This window comes from Passer montanus, unplaced genomic scaffold (assembly GCF_014805655.1).
Source record: "Passer montanus isolate IOZ18808 unplaced genomic scaffold, ASM1480565v1 scaffold157, whole genome shotgun sequence".
Lineage (NCBI taxonomy): Eukaryota > Metazoa > Chordata > Aves > Passeriformes > Passeridae > Passer > Passer montanus.
The window spans coordinates 485,147-512,802 of record NW_024362827.1 but is presented as its reverse complement, the minus strand read 5'-3'; the positions used below and the strand labels follow the sequence as shown (position 1 = coordinate 512,802).

The window sequence follows — 27,656 nt, the reverse complement described above, 5'->3', positions numbered from 1 at the left end:
CGATGGGCAGAGGTGCAGAGGTGTGCCCAGATGTGCGCCCAGATGTGCAGGCAGAGGGGCAGATGTGCCACCCCTGCCTTTCATCCCCTTTTTTGGTCCCATCCCCGTGTTCCAAACAGGAGGGTCCCAAGGCAGGAGATTCCCAGCTCGCCCACCCTCGAGAAGCCAGAGCATCCCCCATGCCCCAAGTGCCACCAGATCCAATATTTAAAACTTTTAATATAAAGGTTAAAGTTAATTATTCTCGATCCTGAGAAACATTTCGTCCGTTTACGGAGCTGTCGCTGTAAACAAAGCACCACAGGCACCAAGCCCGCACCCGGGGCCGGGTGCCAGGCGGGAGGGACACGGGTGTCCCCAGGCATGGGGACACCGAGGGTGGCCGGCAGCCACACGGGACGGGCAACTCGCCACGCCGCTCTCCTTTGGGAGCGAATTCCCCGCGGTGGGAATTGCCCGATTCCTGGGGTGGGGGGGTCCACACACCCCCCAGCCCTCCCCCCCGCCCCGGTGCTCACGCTACTCGTTATTAAAAAAATTAAAATACGGATATCCCAAAGGAAGAAATAACCCCCGAACCGCCCCACGCCCCGCCCTCCCCGCGTTGCTCCCTTGACACAAGGTAAACTTAAAAAAAAAGCCACTTTTGGGGACACCCCGGGGGTCCCCACGGGGACTCAGAGGGTGCCGTGGCCGCGGGAGCCCAGGGCGAACCAGCCCATCTTCTCGTGGGCCAGGTCCAGGTCGCGGAGGCGAATGCCCACCTCCCCCAGCAGGATGTTCTCCCAAAATCCCTCCTCGCTCAGCACGCTCAGCCGCAGCTCCCGCTGCTCCAGGTCCCCCCGGGGGATCCCGTCGTACACCAGCTGTGGGACACAACGGGGACAAGCCCTCAGCCGCGGCCACCCCTGGGGACGCCCCGAATGCGTCCCTGTCCCTCCTCCTACCATCTCGTTGTAGGTGGGGTTGCAGGTTTTTCGGGCCACTTTGGTTTTCCTCTTGGTGGTTTTTTGGGGGTCGGGCAGCAGGTAGGTCTTGACGTAGGGGTCGGGGTCGTTGCCGTCCTGCAGGGGTGGCTGTGGGGCACAGTGGGGACACGGCGTGAGCGCGGGGAGGGGACAGCCCCCCGGGCCCGCTCCCGTGGGCGCCGCGCTCCTACCAGCCCTCGGATGTGCATCACCATGATGAAGAGCTTGTTGTTCTTGTAGGAGATGGAGAGCTTCACCTCCCCGCCGACCTTGCCCAGGGATCGAGCCCACGTGGCGTCTGGAGAGGGGGACAGGAGGGATGGCACGCCCCTGATGTCACCGGCTGCCATCACCCCCCGAAATCACCCCCCAAAGTCACCCCTTCCCCACCTGCCGGCTTTGGGGTCGGGTTGGTTCCAGCCGCCTTCTCATCGCGGGGCAGGGGGTGGAAGAAGGTGTAGATGAGGTCACACTGCGGGGTCAGGAGGTGACATTAGTGGTGACAGCGGTGACAACATCCCCGCCATTCAAAACCGAGGGCAGCTGCGTTGTCCCCAAGTGTTTCCCCGCCTCACTGGTGGTCCTGGCGCTGTCCCCACCTCCCTGTCCCGTGTCCCCACCTCTGCCACCTCGGGGGCGGCGTGGATCAGGTGCCAGATGTAGCCGTTGAGCTCCTCCTTGCGCCGCTCGGCCACCGCCTCGCCCCGCGAGCGCCCGATGACGAACCTGCTGGGGAAGCTGCGGGGACGGGCACTCAGCGGGGTCCCGGGGGGATCTGGGGAGTCCCTGGGGGGCTTCAGGGGTACCTGGGCAGCAGCGAGGAGGGGAAGAGGAGGCGCAGTTTGTTGTGCAGCTCCTGGAACTCCTCGAAGGTGCGCTGCACGAAGGTGACCTCGCTGTTGTCCCTCTGCACCTTCACCACGTAGGTCTGCGGGGAGACGGGGCCGTGACGTGGGGTGGGGAGCTGGGGCGCCCCGAGCCCAGCCTGGGCCTGTCCCCAGCTGTCCCCACTCACGTAGCCCTTGCTGGGGTTGAAGACCCTCTCGTGGCGGCAGAGGAAGACGTCGCGGATCCGGCCGGACGTTTTGAGGGTGTGCGTGCGGGGCGCGAAGGACAGCGCGGGCCGCGCGTCCGAGCCCGCGAACTTCATCTGCGCCAGGTTGTGGATGAAGAAGTTGAGCTTGGTGGCCACGCTGCCCAGGCTGGACTCGATCAACCTGCAAGGAGGCCACCGCGCGCTCAGTGCCACCGTCCGCGGGACCCCCCGGCCGCTGCTGTGTCACCCACCCGTGTCCCCCACCTGGTGAAGTAGGTGGTGGCGTCGGCATCGGAGTCCTGCGGCCTCAGCGCGTCGTAGACGTACTTGAGGTCCTCCAGGTCGGAGAGCTCGGGGATGCCGCAGGACAGCATCTGGCAGGGAGGGCAGGGATGAGCACGGGGCACAGAGGGACCCCCGTGCCACGCCGAGGGGAGTTTTGTCACCCCTGGCTCTCACCAGCCCCAGCAGGTTGAGGAAGAGGTGGGTGTGCTTGCGGATCAGGTTGTAGGCCTGGCAGCACAGGTCCACGAAGTCGTGGAAGCGGCTGGAGGGCTTGTCCCCGCCGTTGATGACGTACGCCATGTCCGAGGTGAAGACAAACGGCGCCCGGTCCCTGCGCCAGGGGACAGGAGGGACAAAGTGAGTAGGAGTGGGGGGCGGGACAAGGAGAGGTCACCCACTGCCAGGACATCAAGAGGGAGAGGTCACCCACCACCAGGATGAGAAGAGGGAGAGGTCACCCACTCCCAGGACAAGCAGAGGGGGAGGTCACCCGCCAATAGGACAAAGACAGAAGGAGGTCATCTCCCACCAGGACAAGGAGACAGGAAGGTCACCTCCCACCAGGACAAGACCCACCACCAGGATGAGAAGAGGGAGAGGTCACTGATGAGCAGGATGAGGAGAGGGAAAGGTCACTCACTGCCAGGACAAGCAGAGGGAGAGGTCACCCACCATCAGGACAAGGAGAGGGAAAGGTCACTGATGAGCAGGATGAGGAGAGGGAGAGGTCACCCACCACCAGGACAAGGAGAGGCAGAGATCACCCACCAATAGGACAAAGACAGAAGAAGGTCACCTCCCACCAGGACAAAGAGAAGGGGAGGTCACTGTGGCCACCACTGGGATGACTGGAGAGGTCACCCGCCACCAGGACATGAAGAAGAGGTCACCCACCACCAGGACAAGGACAGGGAGCTTCCCCCTCGGCAGGGGTGAGGCAGGAGGTCCCTCTCACCTCTTGATGTTGCCAAACATCTGGGCGTGGCCCAGGAACCGGCCGAAATCGATGTGGAACATGTGGCCCGTGGTCTTGAGCATGATGTTGTCGTTGTGCCTGTCACAGATGCCCAGCACGTAGGTGGCCACGCAGCAGCCGGCGCAGGAGTAGATGAAGTTTTCCACGGCCTGTGAGGAACAAGGAAGGACGTGGAGAAAGGATGGAAGCAAGGGGCTGGTCCCTGGAATGGGGGACACAAGGAGCGGGGATTGTTCCTCACCTTCTCGTACTCGTCCTCCTCGGGGTTGTGTTTCTGCAGCCAGTCCGCCAGCGGCCGGTCCTTGAAGGAGCCGGTCACGCCGTGCTCCACCTGGATTTTCCGCAGGGTCTCGGCGTTGGGGATCATCTCCACCATGCCTGGCAGGTGGGACAGGGGGGTGAGACCCTTCCAACCCCAACAACCACGACCCCGACCCCCTGTGTCACCAACCCAACCGCTCCCCACCCGTCACCACTGCGTGACAGGGATGGGCTGGTGGGATCCGACCCCAGGATGTCCTGGGCCAGCCCCAGCCCCACCAGGGACACCTGGGGACACCCAAACTCCATCTCACCTCGCCCGCGGCCGGTGGAGAAGCAGCGGAAGATGACCATGCGCATGTCCAGCCCCTCCTGCACCCAGATCTTGTTCATGATGCGGATCATCTGCAGCGTCAGCATGTCCTGCCGCAGGTCATCGCCACACTGCCGGGGAAGAGCCACCAGAGCCATCAGAGCCAGGGAAGAGCCACCAGAGGCACAAGAGCCACCAGAGCCATCAGAGACACCAGAGCCACCAGAGGCACAAGAGCCACCAGAGCCATCAGAGACATCAGGGCCAGGGGAGAACATCAGGGCCAGGGGAGGAACCACCAGAGCCATCAGAGCCAGGGAGAACCATCAGGGCCACCAGAGCCACCAGAGACATCAGGGTCAGGGGACAACCATCAGGGCAGGGGGAGAGCCATCAGAGCCACCAGAACCAGGGGAGAACCACCACAGTCACCAGAGCCAGAGGAGAGCCATCAGGGCCACCACAACCCCCAGGGCCAGGGGAGAACCCCCAGAGCCACCAGAGCCCTCAGAGCACGGAGCAGGGGCATTCTCAGAGGGCTGTGCCAGGGTTTGGGCATTTCCAGAGGCTGACCTTGAAGATGACGCGGATGTTCTCCCCGAGCGGATCGACGTTCTGGAAGGAGAGCTTCAGCGGGACGGCGTTGGAGTTGAAGTAGGAGCAGTCCTGCCGTGGGGAGGAGGGAGGGGCAGCGGGTCAGGGCGAGCCGGGAGCGGGCAGAGGAGCCCCCCGAGCCCCCCGGGCTGGCACTCACCCGGGGCACGATGCCCTTGACCAGCAGGCTGGGGCTCAGCGGCAGCCGGCACGAGCCGTGCGCCTTGAAGAACTGCGCCACGTCCTCCAGCCCCTCGCGCAGGATGGCCTGGGGGGAACGGGGCATCCGTGGGAATGGGATCCGTGGGAATGGGGTGGGGTGGGATGGGATGGGATCCGTGGGAATGGGGTGGGATCCATGGGAATGGGGTAGGATGGGAGGATGGGATTCATGGGAATGGGGTAGGATGGGATTCATGGGAATGGGATCCGTGGGAATGGGGTGGGATGGGATCCATGGGAATGGGGTGGGATCTGTGGGAATGGGATCCGTGGGAACAGGGTGGGATCCGTGGGAATGGGGTGGGATCCATGGGAATGAGGTGGGATGGGATAGGATGGGGTCCATGGGAATGGGGTGGGGATGGGATGAGTTGGGATGGGATCCGTGGGAATGGGGTGGATGGGATTCATGCGAATGGGATGGGATCCATGGGAATGGAGTGGAGATGTGATCCATGGGAATGGGGGGGGTTGGGCAAGGGACAAGGTGGAAATGGGATGGGATGGGATGGGATGGGATGGGATGGGATGGGATGGGCAAGGAACAGGGTGACCATGGGATAGAAATGGGATAGAGAGGGGTGGGCATGGGAAGGGGTCAGCATGGGATGGAGTAGGAATACAGCGGGCAAAACCCAGGGTGGACATGGGATAGGGCAGGAACGTGATGGGACAAGGCGGGCATGGGACAGGGGCTGGCACCCAGCACCCCCTGCACCCCTCCCAGCCCCCCAGCACCCACCTGGCGGGCGGAGGGCGCGGCGTCCCGGACCTGCTGTGCCAGCCTGGCCAGCGTGCTGACCAGCAGGCACTGCCGGTCAAACTCCTCGCGCAGCCCCTTCCCGCAGCAGCACAGCAGCGCGGCCAGCAGGTACTGGTACCGGATGCTGAACTGGGAGTCCTTGAGGCCGTCCTTCAGCAGCCTGCTGGGGACACGCGGGGTCACGCCAGGCCCGGGGACCCACCCGGTTTGGGGACATGTGGGGACAGGCCAGACTTGGGGTCCCACCCGGTTTGGGGACATGTGGGGTCACGCCAGGCTCAAGGACATGTGGCATCAGGCCAACTTCAGGGTCCCGCCCAGCTTGGGGACATGCAGGGTCAGGCCAAGCTCGAGGACCCTACCAGACTGGGGACACGCGGGGTCACGCCAGGCTCGGGGACCCACCCGGTTTGGGGACATGTGGGGTCAGGCCAGGCTCAGGGTGCTCCTCTTGTTTGGGGACATGTAGGGTCAGGCCAGGCTCGGGGTGACACTCAGCTTGGGGATGCACAGGGTCAGGCCAAGCTTGGGGTCCCACTTGGTTTGGGGACATGTGGGGACAGGCCAAGCTCTGGGACCCTACCAGACTGGGGGCATGTGGGGACAGGCCAGGCTCAGGGTCCTGCCCGGCTTGGGGACACACAGGATCAGGCCAGGCTCAGGGTCCTGCCTGGTTTGGTGACATGTGGGGTCAGGCCAGCCTCAGGGTCCCTCCCTAGCCTGGGGACACTCGGGGTCAAGCCAGGCTCAGGGTGCTCCTCTGGTTTGAGGACATGCAGGGCCAGGCCAGGCTTGGGAGCCCCACTGGATTAGGGACATGCGGGGTCAGGCCAGCCTCAGGGTGCCTCCCTAGCTTGGGGACACACGGGGTCAGGCCAGCCTCAGGGTGCCTCCCTAGCTTGGGGACATGCGGGGTCAGGCCAGCCTCAGGGTGCCTCCCTAGCTTGGGGACACACGGGGTCAGGCCAGCCTCAGGGTGCCTCCCTAGCTTGGGGACATGCGGGGTCAGGCCAGCCTCAGGGTGCCTCCCTAGCTTGGGGACACACGGGGTCAGGCCAGCCTCAGGGTGCCCCCGCTGCTCCCAGAGCCCCCAAACCCACCAGAAGAAGTAGTGGGTGATCTTCAGGTCACAAATGGCCCTCTTCATGAGGAAGCGCACCAGGGGGCTGTCCAGGTAGCACTCGTACTTCAGGGCCTGCGCAGGGACAGTGTCACAGCGCCGCGGTGGCACCCGCGGGCACCCCTGGCACATCCCGGTGCCACCACGCACCTGCACCAGCTGGGGCAGGTAATCCAGCAGCTCCGTGTCCGAGATGGAGTCGATCCACTGCACGGCCGTCCTCCTCACCTCCTGGTCCGGGAACCTGCAGCGGGGACACGTTCCGTGGGGTGACAGCGCCCTGCAGCCACCGCCACACGTCATGGGTGTCCCCACGGCCCGCGGGGGCTTACGTGGCGTGCAGCAGCCCCAGGGCGTCCTGGTGGCTCATGGAGCTCCACTGGCTGAGCAGGGCGTAGATGTCGGGCAGGCAGCCCCAGTCCCAGCTGGGGGCACTGGCCAGCAGCATGGGCAGGGCGCCGGGGGACGCGTGGCAGTGGCAGCGCTTCTCCCACAGCCGCTGCCGGTCCGCGTCCGTCAGCCTGGGGGGACACGGGGACAGCGTCAGGGAGGGCGAGGCGGGGGCGGGAGGGGGACGAGGTGGCACCCCTGTGACCCCAGAACACATGGAAGGTCAGGGAGGTGACGTCGCTGTGACCCATAACACATGGGATGTAGGGGAGGTGGCATCCCTGTGACCCCAAAACCTGTGGACGGGATGGGGCTGGAAGGTCAGGGAGGTGGCACCCCTGTGTCCCCAGAACATGATGGAGCTCAGGGAGGTGGCATCTCTGTGCCCCACTGTGCATGGAGAGAATGGGGCTGGCAGGACTGGGAGGTGACGTCTCTGTGACCCATAACACATGGGACATAGGGGAGGTGGCATCTCTGTGCCCCACTGTGCATGGAGAGAATGGGGCTGGCAGGATTGGGAGGTGGCATCCCTGTGTCCCCAGAAGACATGGGACGTAGGGGAGGTGGCATTCCTGTGACCCCAGAAGACGTGGGAGGTTGGGGAGGTGGCATTCCTGTGACCCACTGTGCATGGAGAGAATGGGGCTGGCAGGATGGAGAGGTGGCATTCCTGTGACCCCAAAACCTGTGGATGGGATGGGGCTGACAGGATTGGGAGGTGGCACCCCTGTGACCCCAAAACACATGGGAGGGTGAGGAGGTGGCATCCCTGTGATCCCAGAACATGATGGAGCTCATGGAGGTGGCATGTCTGTGCCCCACTGTGCATGGATTAAATGGGGCTGGAAGGTCAGGGAGGTGACATCCCTGTGCCCCCAGAAGACATGAGATGTAGGGGAGGTGGCATGCCTGTGACCCCAAAACACATGGGAGGATGAGGAAGTGGCACCCTTGTGACCCCAAAATACATCGGAGGTAGGGGAGGTGGCATCCCTGTGCCCCACTGTGCATGGAGAGAATGGGGCTGGCAGGATGGGGAGGTGACATCCCTGTGACCCCAAAACCTGTGGGAGCTCAGGGAGGTGGCATTCCTGTGCCCCACTGTGCACGGATTAAATGGGGCTGGCAGGACTGGGAGGTGGCATCCCTGTGACCCCAAAACCTGTGGATGGGATGGGGCTGGCAGGTCAGGGAGGTGGCATCCCTGTGCCCCACTGTGCATGAATTAAATGGGGCTGGCAGGACAGAGAGGTGGCACCCCTGTGCCCTCCTCACACCTGGACAGAACAGGGCTGGCAGGATGGGGTGTGTGCGGGGAGGTGGCATTCCTGTGACCCACTGTGCATGGAGAGAATGGGGCTGGCAGGATGGAGAGGTGGCATTCCTGTGACCCCAAAACCTGTGGATGGGATGGGGCTGACAGGATTGGGAGGTGGCACCCCTGTGACCCCAAAACACATGGGAGGGTGAGGAGGTGGCATCCCTGTGATCCCAGAACATGATGGAGCTCATGGAGGTGGCATGCCTGTGCCCCACTGTGCATGGATTAAATGGGGCTGGAAGGTCAGGGAGGTGACATCCCTGTGCCCCCAGAAGACATGAGATGTAGGGGAGGTGGCATGCCTGTGACCCCAGAACACATGGAAGGTCAAGGAGGTGACATCTCTGTGACCCATAACACATGGGACCTATGGAGGTGGCATTCCTGTGACCCTGAAACACATGGGACAGTGAGGAGGTGGCATCCCTGGGACCCCAGAACATGATGGAGCTCAGGGAGGTGGCATCTCTGTGCCCCACTGTGCACGGATTAAATGGGGCTGGCAGGACTGGGAGGTGGCATCCCTGTGACCCCAAAACCTGTGGATGGGATGGGGCTGGCAGGTCAGGGAGGTGGCATCTCTGTGCCCCACTGTGCATGGATTAAATGGGGCTGGCAGGACGGAGAGGTGGCACCCCTGTGCCCTCCTCACACCTGGACAGAACAGGGCTGGCAGGATGGGGTGTGTGCCCCCTCTGCCCCCAGCATTTACTGGAACCCCAATAAATCCCCGAGCCCCCCTGCATGCCCCCGGGACAGAGGGGCTGGTGGCAGCAGGGCCCTGCTGAGGGACAGCCAGCAGGCCCCGTGCCCAGCGGGGACAGAGCTGTCCCTGGCTGTCCCCCTGCCCAGGGACCCCCGAGCCAGCCCTGCTGCCAGCCCCTGCCCCTCTGGGCAGCTGCTGACACCCGATCCCTGTGCCAGCCTGGCCGTGGCACCGGCCAGCTGTCCCCGAGGAGGGGACAACAGTGAGCGCAGAGCACGGGACACCCCCCAGCTCCAAAGTCACAGGAACCCCCCCTGTGCCACCCCCTGTGCGTGCCGGGGGGTGTCACCGCTGTGCCCCCAGCCAGGCAGTGCCGCCCCGGGTGTTTTTACCAATAAAGGGATTTTTTCTGCATGGCGTCCCGCAGCTGGCGCTGCTCCTCCTCCCCCAGGCTGCCGAACTCGAAGCGGGGGCTGCCCTCGGCCGCGGGCGGGCTGGTGAACTTCACCTCGAAGGCCGAGCTGGGGAAGTCGATCTGGGGCACAGGCAGAGGGTGAGGGACCCCCACCAGGAGCTCTGGGGAGGGGGGGTCTGTGCCCCTGGAGTGCCAGCACGTACCTGCAGGATGACGCTGTCGGGCTGGTTGAAGTTTGGGGCGCTCGACCTGGCCCTGGAGTTGTCCTGAGTGGCCGGCCACAAGCCCAGGAGCTTCCGCCCGCAGGTCAGGACCCTGGGGGGACAAGGGGTGGCACTGGGGGGCACTCTGCTGGGGCACGAGGGGGGCACCGCTGCTGGTGCTGAGCTCGGGCACTGGGGACCCTGGCACTGGGGACCCTGAGGTTCTGGGGACCCCATGGGACCCTCCTGTGCCCCTCAAAGATGCCAGCCCAGCCACTCACTGTGCCCCCACAGCACTGGGGACACCGAGGTTCTGGGGTCCCCACGGCACTGGGGACCCTCCTGTGCCCCCCAGGGATACCAGCTGAGCCCCTCCCTGTGCCCAGGGTGCTGGGGACCCCTGGCACAGGGGACACTGAGGTTCTGGGGACTCCACAGCATTGGGGACCCTTTTGTGACCCCCAGGGATGCCAGCCCAGCCCCTCACTCTGCCCAGGGGACCCCACAGCACTGGGGACACCGAGGTTCTGGGGACCCTCCTGTGCTCCTCAGGGATGCCAGCCCAGCCCCTCCCTGTGCCCAGGGGACCCCACAGCACTGGGGACCCTCCTGTGCCCCCCAAGGATGCTAGCTGAGCATCCCCTCCCTGTGCCCAGAGTGCTGGGGACCCCAAAATGCTGGGGACCCTCCTGTCTCCCCCAGGGATGCCAGCCCACCCACTTGCCATGCCCAGGGGACCTCACAGAACTGGGGACACCGAGGTTCTGGGGACCCCTGGCACTGGGGACACTGAGGTTCTGGGGACCCTCCTGTGCCCCCCAGGGATGCCAGCCCAGCCCCTCGCCGTGCCCAGGGTGCTGCCACACCCCACGTACTGCCTGAAGTTGAAGAGGGGGGTGGTGACCCAGCCCAGGGCCTCGGGGACCCGGCGCTGCCTGCTGGCGTCCGAGGAGCCGCCCGGGGGTGGCACGGGCACGGCGAACAGGGTGACACTGAGCAGGGTCTCCCGGGGCAGCCGGTTCACCTGCACCGGGAAGCAGATCCTGCAGGAGAGAGCTGGGGTTGGCACGGGGTGCCGGGGATGGGCTCGGGGTGCCAGGGATGGGTTGGGGGTGATGGGGACAGGCTCAGGGTGCCAGGGATGGGCACAAGGTGCCAGGGATGGGCTCGGGGTGCCTGAGACAGGCTCAGGGTGTTGGGAACTGGCTCAGGGTGCCAGAGATGGGTTTGGGGTGCCAGGGATGGGCACAGGGTGCCAGGCACCAGCTCAGGCTGCCAGGGATGGGTTCATGGTCCCAGAGATGGGCTCAGAGTGCTGGGGATGAGCTTGGGGATGGGGACCCTTTTGTGAAGATGAGTTTGGCGTGCCAGGGATGGGTTTGGGGTGCCAGGGATGGGCACAGGGTGCCAGGCACCAGCTCAGGGTGCCAGGGATGGGCTCATGGTCCCAGAGATGGGCTCAGAGTGCTGGGGATGAGCTTGGGGATGGGCTTGAGGTGTCAGAGATGAGTTTGGGGTGCCAGGGATGGGTTTGGGGTGCCAGGGATGGGCACAGGGTGCCAGGCACCAGCTCAGGCTGCCAGGGATGGGTTCATGGTCCCAGAGATGGGCTCAGAGTGCTGGGGATGAGCTTGGGGATGGGCTTGAGGTGTCAGAGATGAGTTTGGCGTGCCAGGGATGGGTTTGGGGTGCCAGGGATGGGCACAGGGTGCCAGGCACCAGCTCAGGGTGCCAGGGATGGGCAGGGGGTGCTGGGGACAAGCTCAGGGTGCAGGGGATGGGCTCAGGGTGCCAGAGAGAGGCTCGGGGTGCAGCAGATGGGCTCAGGGTGCAGGGACCAGCTCAGGGTGGCAGGGACAAGATCAGGATGCAGGGGGTGGGCTCAGGGTGCTGGGGACAGGTTCAGGGTGCCAGGGACAGGCTCAGGGTGCCAGGGACCAGCTCAGGGTGCAGGGGATGGGCTCGGGGTGCAGGGGACAGGCTCAGAGTGCCAGGGACAGGCTCTCCCAGTCCCCTCCTTGGGGGGGGGTGGGCTCAGGGTGCTGGGGACAGGTTCAGGGTGCCAGGGACAAGCTCTCCCAGTCCCCTCCTTGGGATGCCCCGGGAGAGCCTGGCCCTACAGCCGCCTCTTCTGCGGGCACCGGGGTGCCCTTGGAAGTCCCAGCAAGTCCCAGCAAGTCCCAGAAAAGTCCCTGCAGTCCCTGCAGTCCCTGAAGTGCGGCCACCCCGGCGGTTGGGGACAGCCAGGCTGCGCTCCCCATCCCGCGAAGGTGACCGCGGGGCCGGGCCCGCCACGGGGAGCCCCGCCGGGCACTGACCTTGCCCCACACCCCGGGGGGGGCCGTGGGGGACCCCCGGGGCTGGGATTCCTCTCTGCCGCTCCCAGGGAGCTCGGGCTGGCGGCTACATCCCGCGGGAAGGACGGGGAAGGATGGGGAAGGATCCCCGGGGTCGCTGCGCTCGCCGCCGTCCCGCCGGGCGCCGTCCTTGGGGGCACCGGCGCCGTCTAAAATTATCCCGTGCCATCCCCACCTCCCGGGCCGCTGCGGATGCCAGGCGTGGCGAGGGCTCAGCCTGCTCCCCGCCTGCTCCCGGCGCTATTTTGGGAGCAGATCCCCTTTCCCGGGGGTTGCTATTTCCGGGCCATGACACAAAAACTTCCAAAACGCGCGCGGAGAGGAGGAGGAGGAGGAGCAGGGGAGGGGAGGATGGTGGTGAGGGTGATGAAGGCAGCGTGGCTGGGACCCCCGTGGTCCCAAATGCCTTACTGCTGGTCCCAAATGATGAGGTGGAAGAGGTATTTGTAGACGTGGGCCTTCCTGGTGAGCAGGGGGCTGCACAGCTCCTTCCCGCCGTGGCTGAGGGAGCACGAGAGGTAGAAATCTTCATAACTGCAGGGAAAAACACCAAATGAGCCGGGTGGGGCCACCTGAGCCCCTCAATCCTGTCCTGAGGATGGGGAAGAGTCACCAGAACCCCTAAATCCTGCCCCAAGGATGGAAAAGGGGTGGTGGGGCTTTATCCGGACCACCAGAGCCCCTAAATCCTTCCACAATGATGGGAAAACCCAGATCACCAGCACCCTTAAATACTTCCACAATGATGGGAAAACCCGTATCATCAGAACCCCTAAATCCTGCCCCAAGGATGGAAAAGGGGTGGTGGGGCTTTATCCGGACCACCAGAGCCCCTAAATCCTTCCACAATGATGGGAAAACCCGTATCATCAGAACCCCTAAATCCTGCCCCAAGGAGGGGAAAGGGGGGGACTTTACCAGGGTCACCAGAGCACCTAAATCCTGTCCCGAGGCTGGGAAAGGAGTGGGGCTTTAGCTGGGCCACCAAAACCCTTAAATCCTGCTCCAAGAATGGGAAAGGTGGGGGGACCTTTACCAGGGTCACCAGAGCCCCTAAATCCTTCCACAATGATGGGAAAACCTGGATCACCAGAGCCCTTAAATCCTGTCCCAAGGATAGGAAAGGAGTGGTGGGGCTTTATCTGGGCTGCCAGAACCCCTAAATCCTGCCCCAAGGAGGGGAAAGGGGGGGACTTTACCAGGGTCACCAGAGCACCTAAATCCTGTCCCGAGGCTGGGAAAGGAGTGGGGCTTTAGCTGGGCCACCAGAACCCTTAAATCCTGCTCCAAGAATGAGAAAGGTGGGGGGACCTTTACCAGGATCACCAGAGCCCCTAAATCCTTCCTCAAGAATGGAAAAGGGGGGGCTTCACCCGGATCACCAGAACCCTTAAATCCTTCCACAATGATGGGAAAACCCAGATCATCAGAACCCCTAAATCCTGCCCCGAGGAGGGGAAAGGGGCGGACTTTACCAGAGTCACCAGAACCCCTAAATCCTGCCCCAAGGATGGGAAAACCTGGATTACCAGAGCCCCTAAATCCTTCCCAAGAATGGAAAAGTGGGGGCTTCACCCAGATCACCAGAGCCCCTAAATCCTTCCATAACAATGGGAAAACCCAGATCATCAGAGCCCCTAAATCCTGCTGCGAGCATGGGAAAACCTGGATTACCAGAGCCCCTAAATGCTGCCCCAAGGATGGGAAATCCCGGATCATCAGAACCCCTAAATCCTTCCACAATGATGGGAAAACCCAGATCATCAGAGCCCCTAAATGCTGCCCCGAGGATGGGAAAACCCGGATCATCAGAACCCCTAAATCCTTCCACAATGATGGGAAAACCCAGATCATCAGAGCCCCTAAATCCTGCCCCGAGGATGGGAAAGGGGGACAGAACGGGGACACGTCCCCCCGCCCCGATGTCCCCAGCACCATATGGCACGGCGCATTCCGGCACACGGGGGGGCCCTGCCATGTGGCAGGTGCCGAGCGACAATCCGGGCAGGGCTGCGACAATCCGGGCAGGGCTGGGGGGCGCGGGGGTCAGGGGCTGGCGGCATTTCCCAGGCTCGCCGCTTTGTTCGGAGCCACTCACCAAGGGAATACATTAAGGACAAGGACAAAGGCGAGGGGTCCCCGGCGGGGCGGCTCTGCCGGCGCCGCTGTCGCCACCCCCCGGTCCCCTCCCGGTCCCCTCCGGTCCCCCCCGCGCCGGGCACGGGCACGCAGGAGCGGAACAAAGGGGCCACGCCGCTGGCGCGGGGCGCGGGGCCATCTGTCACCTCCCCCGGGTGGCCTCGGGATGAGCCAGCCCGGCCCGAGCTGCGGTGACATCCCGGCCTGGCTGGCAGTGCCAGCGATCCCGGGAACAGGCTGGGGTTTTGGGGTGTCCCAGCGCCAGGGATCCCGGGAATGTGCTGGGGTTTTGGGGTGTCCCAGCGCCAGTGATCCCAGAAATATGCTGGGATTTTGGGGTGTCCCAGTACGAGCAATCCCAGAAGTGTGCTGGGATTTTGGGGTGTCCCAGTGCCAGTGATCCCAGAAATGTGCTGGGATTTTGGGGTGTCCCAGTGCCAGCATTCCCAGGAATATGCTGGGATTTTGGGGTGTCCCAGTGCCAGCGATCCTGGGAGTGTGCTGGGATTTTGGGGTGTCCCAGTGCCAGCAATCCTGGGAATGTGCTGGGATTTTGGGGTGTCCCAGTGCCAGCGTTCCCAGGAACACACTCTGGGATTTTGGGGTGTCCCAGTGCCAGCGTTCCCAGGAACACACTGGGATTTTAGGGTGTCCCAGACACACAGTGGGATTTTGAAGTGCCACATTGCCAGGAACGTTTTGTTTTTTGCTGACTCCCTCAGGCTTCTTTTTTATGTTTTTTTTTGGGTTTTTTTTTTTGCACTATTGCATTTATATTTTAATTCCCCCAAGAAACCACTGTCATCCCCATTCCCACCTGGGATTTTGGGGTGTCCCAGTGCCAGCATTCCCAGGAATATGCTGGGATTTTGGGGTGTCCCAGTGCCAGCGTTCCCAGGAACACACTCTGGGATTTTGGGGTGTCCCAGTGCCAGCGATCCTGGGAGTGTGCTGGGATTTTGGGGTGTCCCAGTGCCAGCGTTCCCAGGAACACACTCTGGGATTTTGGGGTGTCCCAGTGCCAGCGTTCCCAGGAACACACTCTGGGATTTTGGGGTGTCCCAGTGCCAGCGTTCCCAGGAACACACTGGGATTTTAGGGTGTCCCAGACACACAGTGGGATTTTGAAGTGCCACATTGCCAGGAACGTTTTGTTTTTTGCTGACTCCCTCAGGCTTCTTTTTTATGGTTTTTTTTGGGTTTTTTTTTTTGCACTATTGCATTTATATTTTAATTCCCCCAACAAACCACTGTCATCCCCATTCCCACGCCTTTACCCGACAATCCCTTAACTTCAAAATTACATTAATTCGACGGGAGGGAGGGATTCCATTTTCCATTTCAGGGGAGGCCGTGCCTTCCTCAGCAACCACCCAGCTTTGCACACCAAGGCAGCGGGCGAGGAGGGCCCAGGTGACAGGGACGGTGTTGGGTGGCCGTGTCACACACCTGGCCGTGCACACCAGGGCACCGGGCGAGGCCTTACCTGGCGGCCCAGGTGATGGGGATGCGGTGCGTGGCGTAGACGGTGAAGCTCAGGGGGCAGGTGAGCAGCCGCGCCTCCTGCGCCACGCCCAGCTCGCGGCTGCCGGGCGCGGCCGTCTGGAAGTCGGCGTTGAAGGTGCTGCAGTAGAGCTCCACCAGGTTGAGGATGGCGGCCGTGAGGCTCTCCACGATCCTCTCTGCGGGAGACACGGCGGGGGGAATGCGTCAGTGGCTTGGGGATCCGCCAGTGCCTCGGAAACGGGGGCGGGGATCCATGAATCCGTCAGGAGAACATGGACAGGGATCCATCAATCCCTCAGAAACGGGGGTGGGGATCCATCGATCCCTCAGGAGAACATGGACAGGGATCCATTGATCCCTCAGGGAAACATGGATAGGGATCCATTGATCCCTCAGAAATGGGGACAGGGATCCATTGATCCCTCTGGGAAACATGGATAGGGATCCATGAATCCCCCAGAAACAGGGATCCATCAATCCCTCATGGATTCATCGATCCCTCAGGGAAACATGGATAGGGATCCGTCAGTCCCTCAGAAATGGGGGCAGGGATCCATTAATCCCTCAGGGAAACATGGACAGGGATCCATTGATATCTCAGGGATCCACCCATCCCTCAGGGAAACATGGATAGGGATCCATCAATCCATAAAGGATACACGGACAGGGATCCACCAGTCCCTTGAGGAATCCATCAATCCCTTAGGAATCCATCAATCCCTCAGGGCTCCATCAATCCCTCAGGGAAACATGGACAGGGATCGATCCATCAATCCCTCATGGATCTATCAATCCCTCAGGAATCCATGAATCCCTCAGGGAAACACAGAGAGGGATCCATCAATCCCTCACAGATCCATCAGTCCCTCAGGAATCAATCAATTTTCCTCAGGGAAACACGGACAGGGATCCATCGATCACTCATGGATCCATCAATCCATCAGGGACCCATCAGTCCCTCTGAGATCCCTCAATCCCTCATGGATCCATCCCTCAAACCTGAATTTGGGACCCCCAACCCCCATGCTGCTTTGCCCCCACTCAGGGGTGAATTAATGATGGGGAAATTCCAAACTTCCCATTTGGAGTAAGGGGAATTCCAAATTTTCCTTTTGGAGCTCACAAGGAGCAACAACACCCCCCAAAATCCTTTTTTTTTTTTTTTTTTTTTTTTTTTAACCAGACCGGTTTCCAACCCGTTTTTTGGCCTCAAGAACTGAAGGGGGAGGAGGGGCTTGAAGATGAAAAGCATGGCACGAACTTGAGCCCAGAAAAGGGGAGCAGGAGAAGAGAAATACCTCGATTTTCCCTCTTGGCCAGAACGTTTGGATCCTGTGGAGGGAAAGAGAAAAAAAAAACACATAGAAAAAATTGAGAAACCACCAAAAAAAAAAAAAGAGAAACCACTAAAAAAAAGAGAGAAAAACCACCAAAAAAGAGAGAAACCACACACACAAAAAAGAGAAAACACAAGAAACCCCTGAGTGCTGCCAAGGTGGATTTTACGTAACCACCCCAGGCTGCCAGATCCAGGCTGCTCCCGGCTATTGAGGGATTTTCCACGTGGTGGAAAGGAGGGAAAAGAGCCAGATGTGACAATTTTTTTTCTCCTCCCACTCCTGGCTGAGTTCCTTCGGGTGCTGGATTGCAAGAGAAGTGTGGATTCTATTGCCACCTCTTAAAGGAGGAGCAGTTCTCTGCTGCTTATGGGGCAGTTTTTATCTCTTCCACAACCAATCCTCCCTCCAGGAGATCTCTGCTGTTCATGGGTCGTTAATTATTAATTATTTTCTGTCCATGGCCAGTGAGTGTCCCTGCATGGCTGATCCAATTCCAGCATCCCACGGGAGATGCTCCGCCCAGGGGAGGAGCCAAGCATTCCTACCTGGATACAATCTGAGGTTTGGGACACCAGCACAGCCTCTGCCCCCTGCATTCCCACAGGAGCAGCTTTCTCCTGCCCCGCATTCCCACAGGAGCAGCTTTCTCCTGCCCCGCATTCCCAGAGGAGCAGCTTTCCCCTGCCCCGCATTCCCACAGGAGCAGCTTTCTCCTGCCCCCTGCATTCCCAGAGGACACCAGGCCCATCCCAGCAGCCCTGGAGCTGCAGAGGAAAACTCCCCCCTTGTGCAGGATCCCTGCTGCAGCAGCAGCACAGCTGGCACTGCAGGAGGGCTGAGCCACCCCGGCATGGGGCTGTGCCACCACCCTGACCCCGGGGGCAGCTCCTAAACTGACTCTGGCAGGGTTGTTTTTTGGGTTTTTGTTTGCACTACTGCATTTGTATTTTAGTTTTCCCAATAAAGAACTCTTATTCCTGCTCCCATATCTTTGCCTGAGAGCCCCTTAATTTCAAATTTATAACAATTCAGAGGGAGGGGGTTTGCATTTCCCATTTCCCGGGGGCTCCTGCCTCCCTCAGCAGAACCTGGCTGTTCAACCAAGGCACCCCAGGCTCACCTTCTGGATCTTGGGCTGCATGCGGGACGGGCAGGGCGGCATCTGGTTGAGGGCAGCGGTGATCTCCTGCGACTCCACGGCCGCCAGGGCGCTGCAGATGGCCATGACCGACTGGATCACGCGCTCGGCCTTGAGGGGGACATCGCCCTGAGGGGACACGGGGGGAGCCGGCTCAGGGGGACGGAAGGTGTGGATGGGGGGTGCGTGCTGTTGGTCTGTCAGGGGTGGGGCAGTTTTGTTTGTCTCTTTATTTCTTTATCTCTTATATTTATAGTGTATCGTATTATACTATGGTATAGTATAATTATAAAATTATAATTATAGTTATATTTTATCTCTTGATCTTTATATATAATATAATGTAATGTAATGTAATGTAATATAACATAATATAACATAATATAATATAATATAATATAATATAATATAATATAATATAATATATATGATACATGATATATGATGTGATGTGATATGGTATAATCTGATATTATATTATTATATAATATTATTATATAATCTGATATTATATCATATTATATTATATTATATTACATTATATTATATTATACTATATTATATTATATTATATTTACATAATATTAATTTTTATAAGTATAACTATATTGTATTTATTTATTTATAGTATTTACATTATATTACGTTACATTACATTTATGTTTTGTCTCTTTATATTTTTATCTCTTCCATCCTCCCTCTGGGGAGATCTCTGCTGTTCGTGGACCATTAATTATTAATTATCCTTTGTTCATGGCCAGTGAGTGTCCCTGCATGGCTGATCCTATTGGGAGAGGCTCCGCCCAGGGGAGGAGCCAAGCATTCCTACCTGGATACAATCTGGGGTTTGGAACACCCAGCAGCCTTTGCCCCCTGCATTCCCAGAGGATCAAACCCCCCAAAATCCCCAAAACCCCCCAAAACCCCCAAAGCCAGCGCTGGGCTCACCTCGGCCGCCAGGAACGCGTCCACCTCGTTGTGGAAGGTGTCGAAGAGGAGACTCAGGGCCTGTCTGGGGGACGGGGACAGCGCTCAGCCCGGCCGGGGGACACGTGGGGACAGCGCCACCGTGTCCCATGGTGGACACTGGGGACAGTGCCACCGTGTCCCAGCCCTACCTGCTGATGGTCTGCTTGATGGGCCGCTCCTGCAGGTGGATGTGGTGGTTGAGGGTGGACGGGCTCTGGTCATCGCTGGCCTGGGGACACAGAGAGGCTGAGCGGGGCCACAGGGAGGTGACACCGACCCCTCGGTGTGACACTGACCCCACAGTGTCCCAGGGAGGTGACACCAGCCCCTCAGTGTGACACTGCCCCTGCAGTGTCCCAGGGATGTGACACTGACCCGAGGAGTACCAGAGAGTGACACCAAACCCCTGAAGTCCCAGGGAGGTGACACCAGCCCCTCAGTGTGACACTGCCCCTGCAGTGTCCCAGGGATGTGACACTGACCGGAGGAGTACCAGAGAGTGACACCAAACCCCTGAAGTCCCAGGGAGGTGACACCAACCCCTTGGTGTGACACTGACCCCTCAGTGTCCCAGGGAGGTGACACCAAACCCCCAGTGTCCCAGGGAGGTGCTACTGACCTCATGGTGTGACACCAACCCCTTGGTGTCCCAGGGAGGTGACACCAAACCTCTTGGTGTGACACTGACCATGCAGTGTCCCAGGAAGGTGACACCATGCCCTCAGTGTCCCAGGGAGGTGACACCACCCCCGCTGTCCCAGGGAGGTGACACCAAGCCCTGGTGTCCCAGGGAGGTGACACCAAACCCCTGAAGTCCCAGGAGGTGACACCGACCCCATGGTGTGACACCAACCCCTTGGTGTCCCAGGAGGTGACACCAATCCCTCGGTGTCCCAGGAGGTTACACCAACCCCTCAGTGTCCCAGGAGGTGACACCAATCCCTCAGTGTCCCAGGAGGTTACACCAACCCCTCAGTGTCCCAGGAGGTGACACCAATCCCTCGGTGTCCCAGGAGGTGACACCAATCCCTCAGTGTTCCAGGAGGTGACACCAATCCCTCGGTGTCCCAGGAGGTGACACCAATCCCTCGGTGTCCCAGGAGGTTACACCAACCCCTCAGTGTCCCAGGAGGTGACACCAATCCCTCAGTGTCCCAGGAGGTTACACCAACCCCTCAGTGTCCCAGGAGGTGACACCAATCCCTCAGTGTCCCAGGAGGTGACACCAATCCCTCGGTGTCCCAGGAGGTGACACGCACCGTGCGGGCCAGGTCGCTGCGCACGCCCTTCCTGCGGAGCAGCTGCAGCCGGATGTCGATGTCGAATTTCCTGCAGTGCTGGATGTGCTCGTGGCTGCCCAGCGCGTGCTTGCTGTGGGGACAGGGCCACGGGGTCACCCCACACCCCAAAAACCAGCCTGGCTGCCCCAAAATCCCACCTGGAGTGCCCCAAAATCCCCTGGCCAGGCACCCTTGGCTGAGGTTCACAGTGAGAACAGATTTCCTGCAGAGCTGGGTGAACTTGTGCCTGGCAAATGTACAGGGAGAGCTCCACAGGCTCATCCCATACCCCAAAATCCCGCCTGAGTGCCCCAAAATCCCGCCTGAGTGCCCCAAAATCCCCATGCCAGGCAGGTTTGGCTGAGGTTCACAGTGAGACCAAGATTCCTGCAGGGCTGGGTGAACTCGTGAACTTGTCCAACATGAAGGGACAGGGACACAGGTTCACCCCACACCCCAAAATCCCACACAGCTGCCTCAAAATCCTACCTGGGTGCCCCAAAATCCCACCTGAAATCCCTCAGCCAGGCACCCTTGGGATGGGCTCAGAGCAAGGCTGAGCTTCCTGCAGGGCTGGGTGAACTCGTGCCTGCCAAACGTGCAGGGAGAGCTCCACTGGCTCATCCCACACCCCAAAATTCTATCTGGGTGCCCCAAAATCCCGCCTGGGTGCCCCATCCCGACGTCCCCCAGGCAGGCAGCCTTGGCCGGGGCTCAGGGTGGCCGCCCTGCCTGCACAGGGACCTTTGTGGCACCAGGAAATCCAGAGAATGAGGAATTGTTTTCCCTCCTTCCCCTCCGGAGCCGGCCCGGCCTGCCAGGACCTGCCCAGGATCCGTGGGAAGCAGGGCACGGATCGGAGAGTGGGAATGACAGGGGGAATTCTGGGGCTGGGAATGAGAGGGGGAATTCCGGGGCTGGGTATGAGAGGGGGAATTTTGGAGCTGGGAATGACTGGGAATTCTGGAGCTGGGAATGAGAGGGAGAACCCTGAAGCAGGGAGTGACAAGGAAAATTCTGGAGCTGGGAATGGCAGGGGGAATTCTGGGGCTGGGAATGAAAGGGAGAATTCCAGAGCTGGGAATGACAGGGGGAATTCTGGAGCTGGGAATGAAAGGGGAAATTCTGGAGCTGGGAATGACAGGGGGACCTTGGACCTGGGAATGACAGGGGGAATTCTGGAGCTGGGAGTGACAAGGGGAATTCTGGGGCTGGGAATGACAGGAGGAATTCTGGATCCTGAATGACAGGGAGAACCCTGGAGCAGGGTGTGACAAGGAAAATTCTGGAGCTGGGAATGGCAGGGGGAATTCTGGAGCTGGAAATGACAGGGAGAACCCTGGAGCTGGGAGTGACAGGGGGACCTTGGACCTGGGAATGACAGGGGGAATTCTGCAGGTGGGAGTGGCAGGGGGAATTCTGGGGCTGGGAATGACAGTGGACCTTGGAGCTGGGAATGACAGGGGGAACCCCTGAGCTAGGAACCACACTGGGAATTCTGGAGCAGGCAATGCCACGCTGCCTCCCCCTCCAGCCCCGTTCCCGGGCTGGCTCTGGGCAGCAGGAGCCCCCTGAGGTGGGGCAATCCCACGGGAATCCCGTGCCAGCAGCTCGGGGTGGCAGCGGAGCCCCGGGGCCTGCCCAGCCCTTCAGGGAGGGTTTGGCACTTCCAGCGTCCCCTCGGCCACAAAAGGGGCTTTGTGTGCCAGGGCTTTCCCAGCGGAGCGGGGAGATGTCCTGCGGGGTCTGCTCCCTGCCCCAAAAGGGGATCATTCCTTTGGGAATGGCAGCCCCCAGCCCCAGGGCTGCCGTGCCCACCTGGACACAGCTGGACACATCTGCTGGGGCTGTTTGGCACCACAAGGGCTCGGCACCCCTGCAACAGCCCCTTTTGGTGGCCCTAAACCACTTCAGGGTGGCCCTAAATCGCCTCTGGGTGTCCCTGAACCCCCTTTGGTAGCTTTGAACCCCCTTTGATAGTCATGAACCCCTTCAAGGTGGCCCTGAACCTCCTTTGGTAGTCATGAACCCCTTCAAAGTGGCCCTGAACCTCCTTTGGTAGCCCTGAGCCCCCTCAGGGTGGCCCTGAACCCCCTTTTGGTGGCTCTGCAGCCTCTTTTGGTGGCCATGAAGCCCCTCTAGGTGGCCCTGAACCCCCTTTGGATTCCCCTGAATCCCCTTTGGTAGCTTTGAACCCCCTTTGGTGGTCCTGAACCCCCTTTTTGTGTCCCTGAACCCCCTCTGGGTGTCCCTGAACCCCCTTGAGGTGTCCCTGAACCCCCTTTGGTGTCCCTGAAGCCCCCCTGGGGGTGCTGGAGCAGCTCTGGGCTCCCTCTCCCGATCCCAAACCCGTTCCCAGGCATCCCTTTGGGTCCTGATCCAGCTCCAGGGCAGCTCTCCAGAGGCAGGAGCTGCCCCCAGCCCCAGGAACGCCGTGGCTGCTGCTTCTCCCTCTGCAAGAGCTCCCCAAACCCCTGGAAAACCAGAATTCCTCCAGGGAAGCAGGGATGGGATCCACTTTGGCCATCCCTGACATTCCTGATCCCCCCCCAAATCCCTCTCCCACCTTCTCCTGGGATTTGTCCAGGGCTGGGATTTATCCAGGCTCCGCTGCCTGACACGGCTTTTACAGAATCCTCCTCCAAAAAGCATTTTTGGCAGCTCCCAGCTGGTTTTCCAGGGGTTTGGGAGTCAGCCTGACCAGGAATGACATTCCCAAGACATTCCCAACATTGCTTTTGGCAGGAGCAGCTCCAGAGGCAGGAAAAGGAGCTGAGAAGCTCCTGCTGTGCTTGCTGGATCAACCCTGGGCCTTCATCACACCCTGGAGTGCCTGCCATGGATTTTCCCTGGTTTCCCAGCTTTTTTTCCCCTGCTTTCCCCATTTTATTCCATATTTTCCCTGGTCTTCCCACGGTTTCCCAGATTTTTTTCTTGTTTTCCCATTTTATTCCATATTTTCCCTGTTTTTTTCCCTGGTTTCCCAGATTATTTTTCCCGTTTTTCCCAGTTTTTTTTCCATTTTCCCCTGTTTTTCCCCACTTTTCCCTTGTTTCCCCCCTATTTTTTCCTAATTTTTCCCTGTTCTCTCAATTTTCACCCAGTTTTTCCCCATTTTCCCCCTGTTTTTTCCTGATTTTCCCCCCACACTTTCCCTCCATTCCCCCCATTCTTCTCCATTTTCCTTGTGCTTTTTTCCCCTGCTTTTCCCCCATTTTTTCCCCATTTTCCCCTGGTTTTCCTATTTTTTCCCTGTTTTTCCATTTTTTCTGGTTTTCCCCTGCTTTTTCCCATTTCTTTCTGTTTTCCCCCTGCTTTTTCCCATTTTTCTATTTTCCCCCTGCTTTTTCCCATTTCTTTCTGGTTTCCCCCTGCTTTTTCCCATTTTTTTCCTTTTCCCCCTGCTTTTTCCCTTTTTTTTTCTTTTTCCCCCTGCTTTTTCCATTTTTTTCTGTTTTTTTTCCCCTGCTTTTTCCCTTTTTTCTTTTTGTTTTCCCCCCACTTTTTCCCATTTCTTTCTGTTTTCCCCCTGCTTTTTCCCATTTTTTTTTTCTGTTTCCCCCTGCTTTTTCCCATTTCTTTCTGTTTTTCCCCCCGTTTTTCCCCATTTTCCCCGTGGCCACTCACTTCTGCAGGAATTCCTCCAGGCCGCAGATCTTGAGCAGGAAATCCTGGACGTCGACGGCGCGCAGCTCGTCGTGGGTGTAGCACAGGGCCTGGTGGATCAGCAGGTCCACGGTGGAGGAGCCTGGGGACGGGAACGGCGTGGTGGGGATGGGGAAATTGTGGGATTGATGGGAATGGTGGGATTGGGGAAATGGTGGGGATGGGGGAATGATGGAATGGTGGGAATGGTGGGATTGGGGGATGGTGGGAATGGTGGGAACAACAGGAATGGTGGGGATGGTGGGAATGGGGGAATGGTGGGATTGGTGGGGATGGTGGGATTGGGGAAATGGTGGGGACGGCGGAATGTTGGGATGCGGGGAATGGTGGAGATGGGGGAATGATGGGGATATCAGGAACAGCGGCAACATCAGGAACAGTGGGAACAGCAAGAACGGCGGGAACAGTGGGAACGGCGGGAACGGCAGGAACGGCAGGAGCAGCGGGAATGTGGGAACGCGGCAATTCCGGCTCCCGCCGCGGCCGCGGCACTCACAGTCGCAGGTGAAGGTCAGCGGCTCCCTCAGGCCGTCACACAGCACCGTCACCTTGAGGCTGGCGCCGGGGCCCGGCTGCTCCGCGCTCGGGCTCACCGCGCTCCACACCAAGCCCGAGCCGGAGCCGTCCCTGGAGCCGCAGCTGGAGCGCAGCCTGCGGGGCAGGGGTGGCTCAGGGCTCCTGCCGGGGCTGGGGGGGTCCCCAGCCCCAAAAATCACCGGCCTGGCCTTGAATCCCCTTTTGGCACCACAAGGGGAACCGCCCCTCTTGGTGGCCCCGAATCCCTTTTTGGTGGCCATGAAACCCCTCTTGGTGGCCCTGAATCCACTTGGGGTGGCCCTGAAGCCTCTCAGGGTAGCCCTGAACCATTGGGGTGACCCTGAATCCCCTTTTGGTGGCCCTGAATCCGCTTTTGGTGGCCCTGAAGTCCTTTTTGTGGCCATGAAACCCCTTTTGTTGGCCCCGAGTCCCCTTTTTGGTGGCCCTGAAGCCCCTCAGGGTCGCCCTGAACCCCATTGGAATGGCCCTGAATCCCCTTTTGTGGCCATGAAACCCCTCTTGGTGGCCCTGGATCCCCTTTTGGTGGCCCCGAAGCCCCTCAGGACGGCCCTGAAGCCCCTTTGGGTTGTTTTGGGGATGTTTTGGGTACTCACACGTCCAGCATGTGACAGAACGCGGCCACCTCCTCGTCGCGCTCCTCGGACACCTCGAAGAGCTCGTAGCCGTTGGCCAAGGAGTGGGGCCTGGGGGCCACCTGTGGGGCAGGGCACGAGCCCGTGAGCTGGGGGGTCACCCCCGGGGCCCACACCCCCATGGGGACCCCCAGACCCCCCGCTGTGCCACGCCAGGGCCACCGTGGTGGGGACAGAGGTGGCCCTGCAGCGGTGTGGGGGCCGTGGGCCAGCATGGGGGGGGGGTTTGGCTTGCCCACAGCTGGGAGACCCTCAGAGCTCCCCCAAAAGTGGCCATTCCCAGGGATATCCCCCAGGGAGGAGCAGCAGGATGGGCAGGGAGTGTCCCCAGGCCGTGGGGGTGCTGCAGGGGACACGGCTCGCTGCTGTCCCCAGCAGGGCAGGTGGCACTGCCGTGCCAGGTCTGACCCACAGGACCATCAGTTTTGGGGTTTTGGGCAGGTCTGGTTCATGGGAACTTCAGATTTGGGGTTGTGGACAGGTCTGGCTCAGTTTTGGGGTTTTGAGCAGGTCTGGCTCAGTTTTGGGGTTGCGGACAGATCTGGCTCATGGGACTTTTCAGATTTGGGGTTGTGGACAGGTCTGGCTCAGTTTTGGGGTTGTGGGCAGGTCTGGCTCATGGGACTTTTCAGATTTGGGGTTGTGGGCAGGTCTGGCTCAGTTTCTGGGGCTCTGGGCAGGGCTGTCTCATGGGACATCTCCACCCTCAGATGCCTCTTCCCACATCCCATTCCACGGAGCAACCATGACAGCACAAGGAGAACCCACCCAGGAGGACACCCAGCTCTGGGACACCCCATCCAGCTCTGAATTCCCATCTCTGTGAATTCCCATCTCTGAATTCCCATCTCTGAATTCCCATCTCTGTGAATTCCCATCTCTGAACTCCCAACTCCGAACTCCCAACTCTGAGCTCCCATCTCTGAATTCCCATCTCTGAACTCCCATCTCTAAACTCCCATCTCAGAACTCCCATCTCTGAACTCCCATCTCTGAACTCCCATCTCTGAATTCCCATCTCTAAATTCCCAGCTCTGAATTCCCAGCTCTGAACTCCCAGCTCTGAATTCCCATCTGAATTCCCACCTCTGAACTCCCATCTCCGAACTCCCATCTCTGAATTCCCATCTCTGACCTCCCATCTCTGAACTCCCAGCTCTGAATTCCCATCTGAATTCCCACCTCTGAACTCCCATCTCCGAACTCCCATCTCTGAATTCCCATCTCTGAACTCCCATCTCTAAACTCCCATCTCAGAACTCCCATCTCTGAACTCCCATCTCTGAACTCCCATCTCTGAATTCCCATCTCTAAATTCCCAGCTCTGAATTCCCATCTCCATCCCAGCCCATCTCTGAATTCCCATCTCTGAACTCCCATCTCTGAACTCCCATCTCTGAACTCCCATCTCCGAACTCCCATCTCTGAACTCCCATCTCTGAACTCCCATCTCCGAACTCCCATCTCTGAACTCCCACCTCCGAACTCCCATCTCTGAACTCCCATCTCTGAACTCCCATCTCTGACCTCCCACCTCTGAATTCCCATCTCCATCCCAGCCCATCTCCAGCTCCCCGGGAAGCCGCACCGGCTCCACGGAGATCCTGCGGTTCCTGTTGGCCGCCAGGTTCTTCCTGCCGCCCGCGCGGGCCCCGTAGGTGCGCGGGGGCACCTGGGGGGGCATGGTCTTGCTCCGTGCCACCGGCTTCCCGCTGGATTCCTTCTCCAGGATGCTCCCGCCTTCCTTCCAGCCCCGGGAACCTTCCCTCAGCACCTCGCGCTCGTAGGTGGACTTGAGGTTGAGGCAGGTGATGGCGTCCACGCCGTAGGGATCCTCCTGGGAGATGCGGCGCCCCAAAAGCTTGTCCTGAGCCGCCGAGAAGACGTTGATGTCCCTGGGCTGGCCCTGGCCCTTGGGGGACAGCGGGGACGCCTTGCCCGGGCGCTGGCCGCCCTCGGGGCAGCCCCACAGCGGGTGCCGCGGGGGCAGCGGGGGCGGCGAGAGCTTTTTGGGGGAACCGCCGCCGCCGTGGGGCTCGCAGCCGTTGAGGGGCTCCCCGAGGAAATCCCGCTGGGAGCCCTGGAAGATGAGCAGGTAATCCCCGCTCAGGGGGCCCTTCCAGGGCTGCGGCTCCGGCCGGGCAGGGCTGGGCCCCGGTGGCGCTTGGGGACCCTCGGGGACGGCGCGGCTGAGCGCGGGGTCGGAGCCGGAGAGCCCCCGCGCCGCTTTGATGGCGCTCCTGTCCACGGGCTCGTCCCAGGAGATGAGGGAGCGCTCCTGGAGCTGCTCCTTCCTGGCCCGGCTCTCCTCCTTGTCCTGGCGGAGCCGGGATAAGGCGTCGTACTCCATCTGCAGCGCCTCGGCCAGCGCCAGCTCCTTGCGGCTCAGCCCCACCGACTCCAGCGCCGGCCACGGCTCGCCGGGACCGCGGCGGCACGACATCCTGCGGGCCGGGGTCAGGAGAACGGCATCCTGCTGCTCCTGGGGTGGGAAC

The 27,656-nt window shown here is 60.4% G+C and overlaps 1 protein-coding gene across 1 annotated transcript; it reads right to left on the bottom strand.

Moving 5' to 3' along the window:
* Positions 1-199: 199 nt before the first annotated feature.
* Positions 200-27,656, bottom strand: PIK3C2B (phosphatidylinositol-4-phosphate 3-kinase catalytic subunit type 2 beta). Its single transcript, XM_039702514.1, has 32 exons — positions 26,750-27,656; positions 25,123-25,223; positions 24,468-24,622; positions 23,933-24,053; positions 20,285-20,396; positions 19,175-19,254; positions 19,005-19,068; positions 18,039-18,185; positions 16,877-16,910; positions 15,559-15,754; positions 12,345-12,467; positions 10,452-10,619; positions 9,577-9,688; positions 9,351-9,493; positions 6,871-7,059; positions 6,689-6,782; positions 6,519-6,613; positions 5,398-5,578; positions 4,594-4,701; positions 4,413-4,505; positions 3,841-3,970; positions 3,507-3,643; positions 3,245-3,414; positions 2,464-2,620; positions 2,269-2,378; positions 1,984-2,185; positions 1,775-1,896; positions 1,589-1,706; positions 1,359-1,440; positions 1,160-1,266; positions 948-1,076; positions 200-866 (listed from the first exon to the last, which is right to left on the bottom strand). Exons 1-32 carry the CDS (start codon positions 27,602-27,604, stop codon positions 678-680), a joined length of 4,824 nt encoding a protein of 1,607 aa, XP_039558448.1. The 5' UTR covers positions 27,605-27,656; the 3' UTR covers positions 200-677.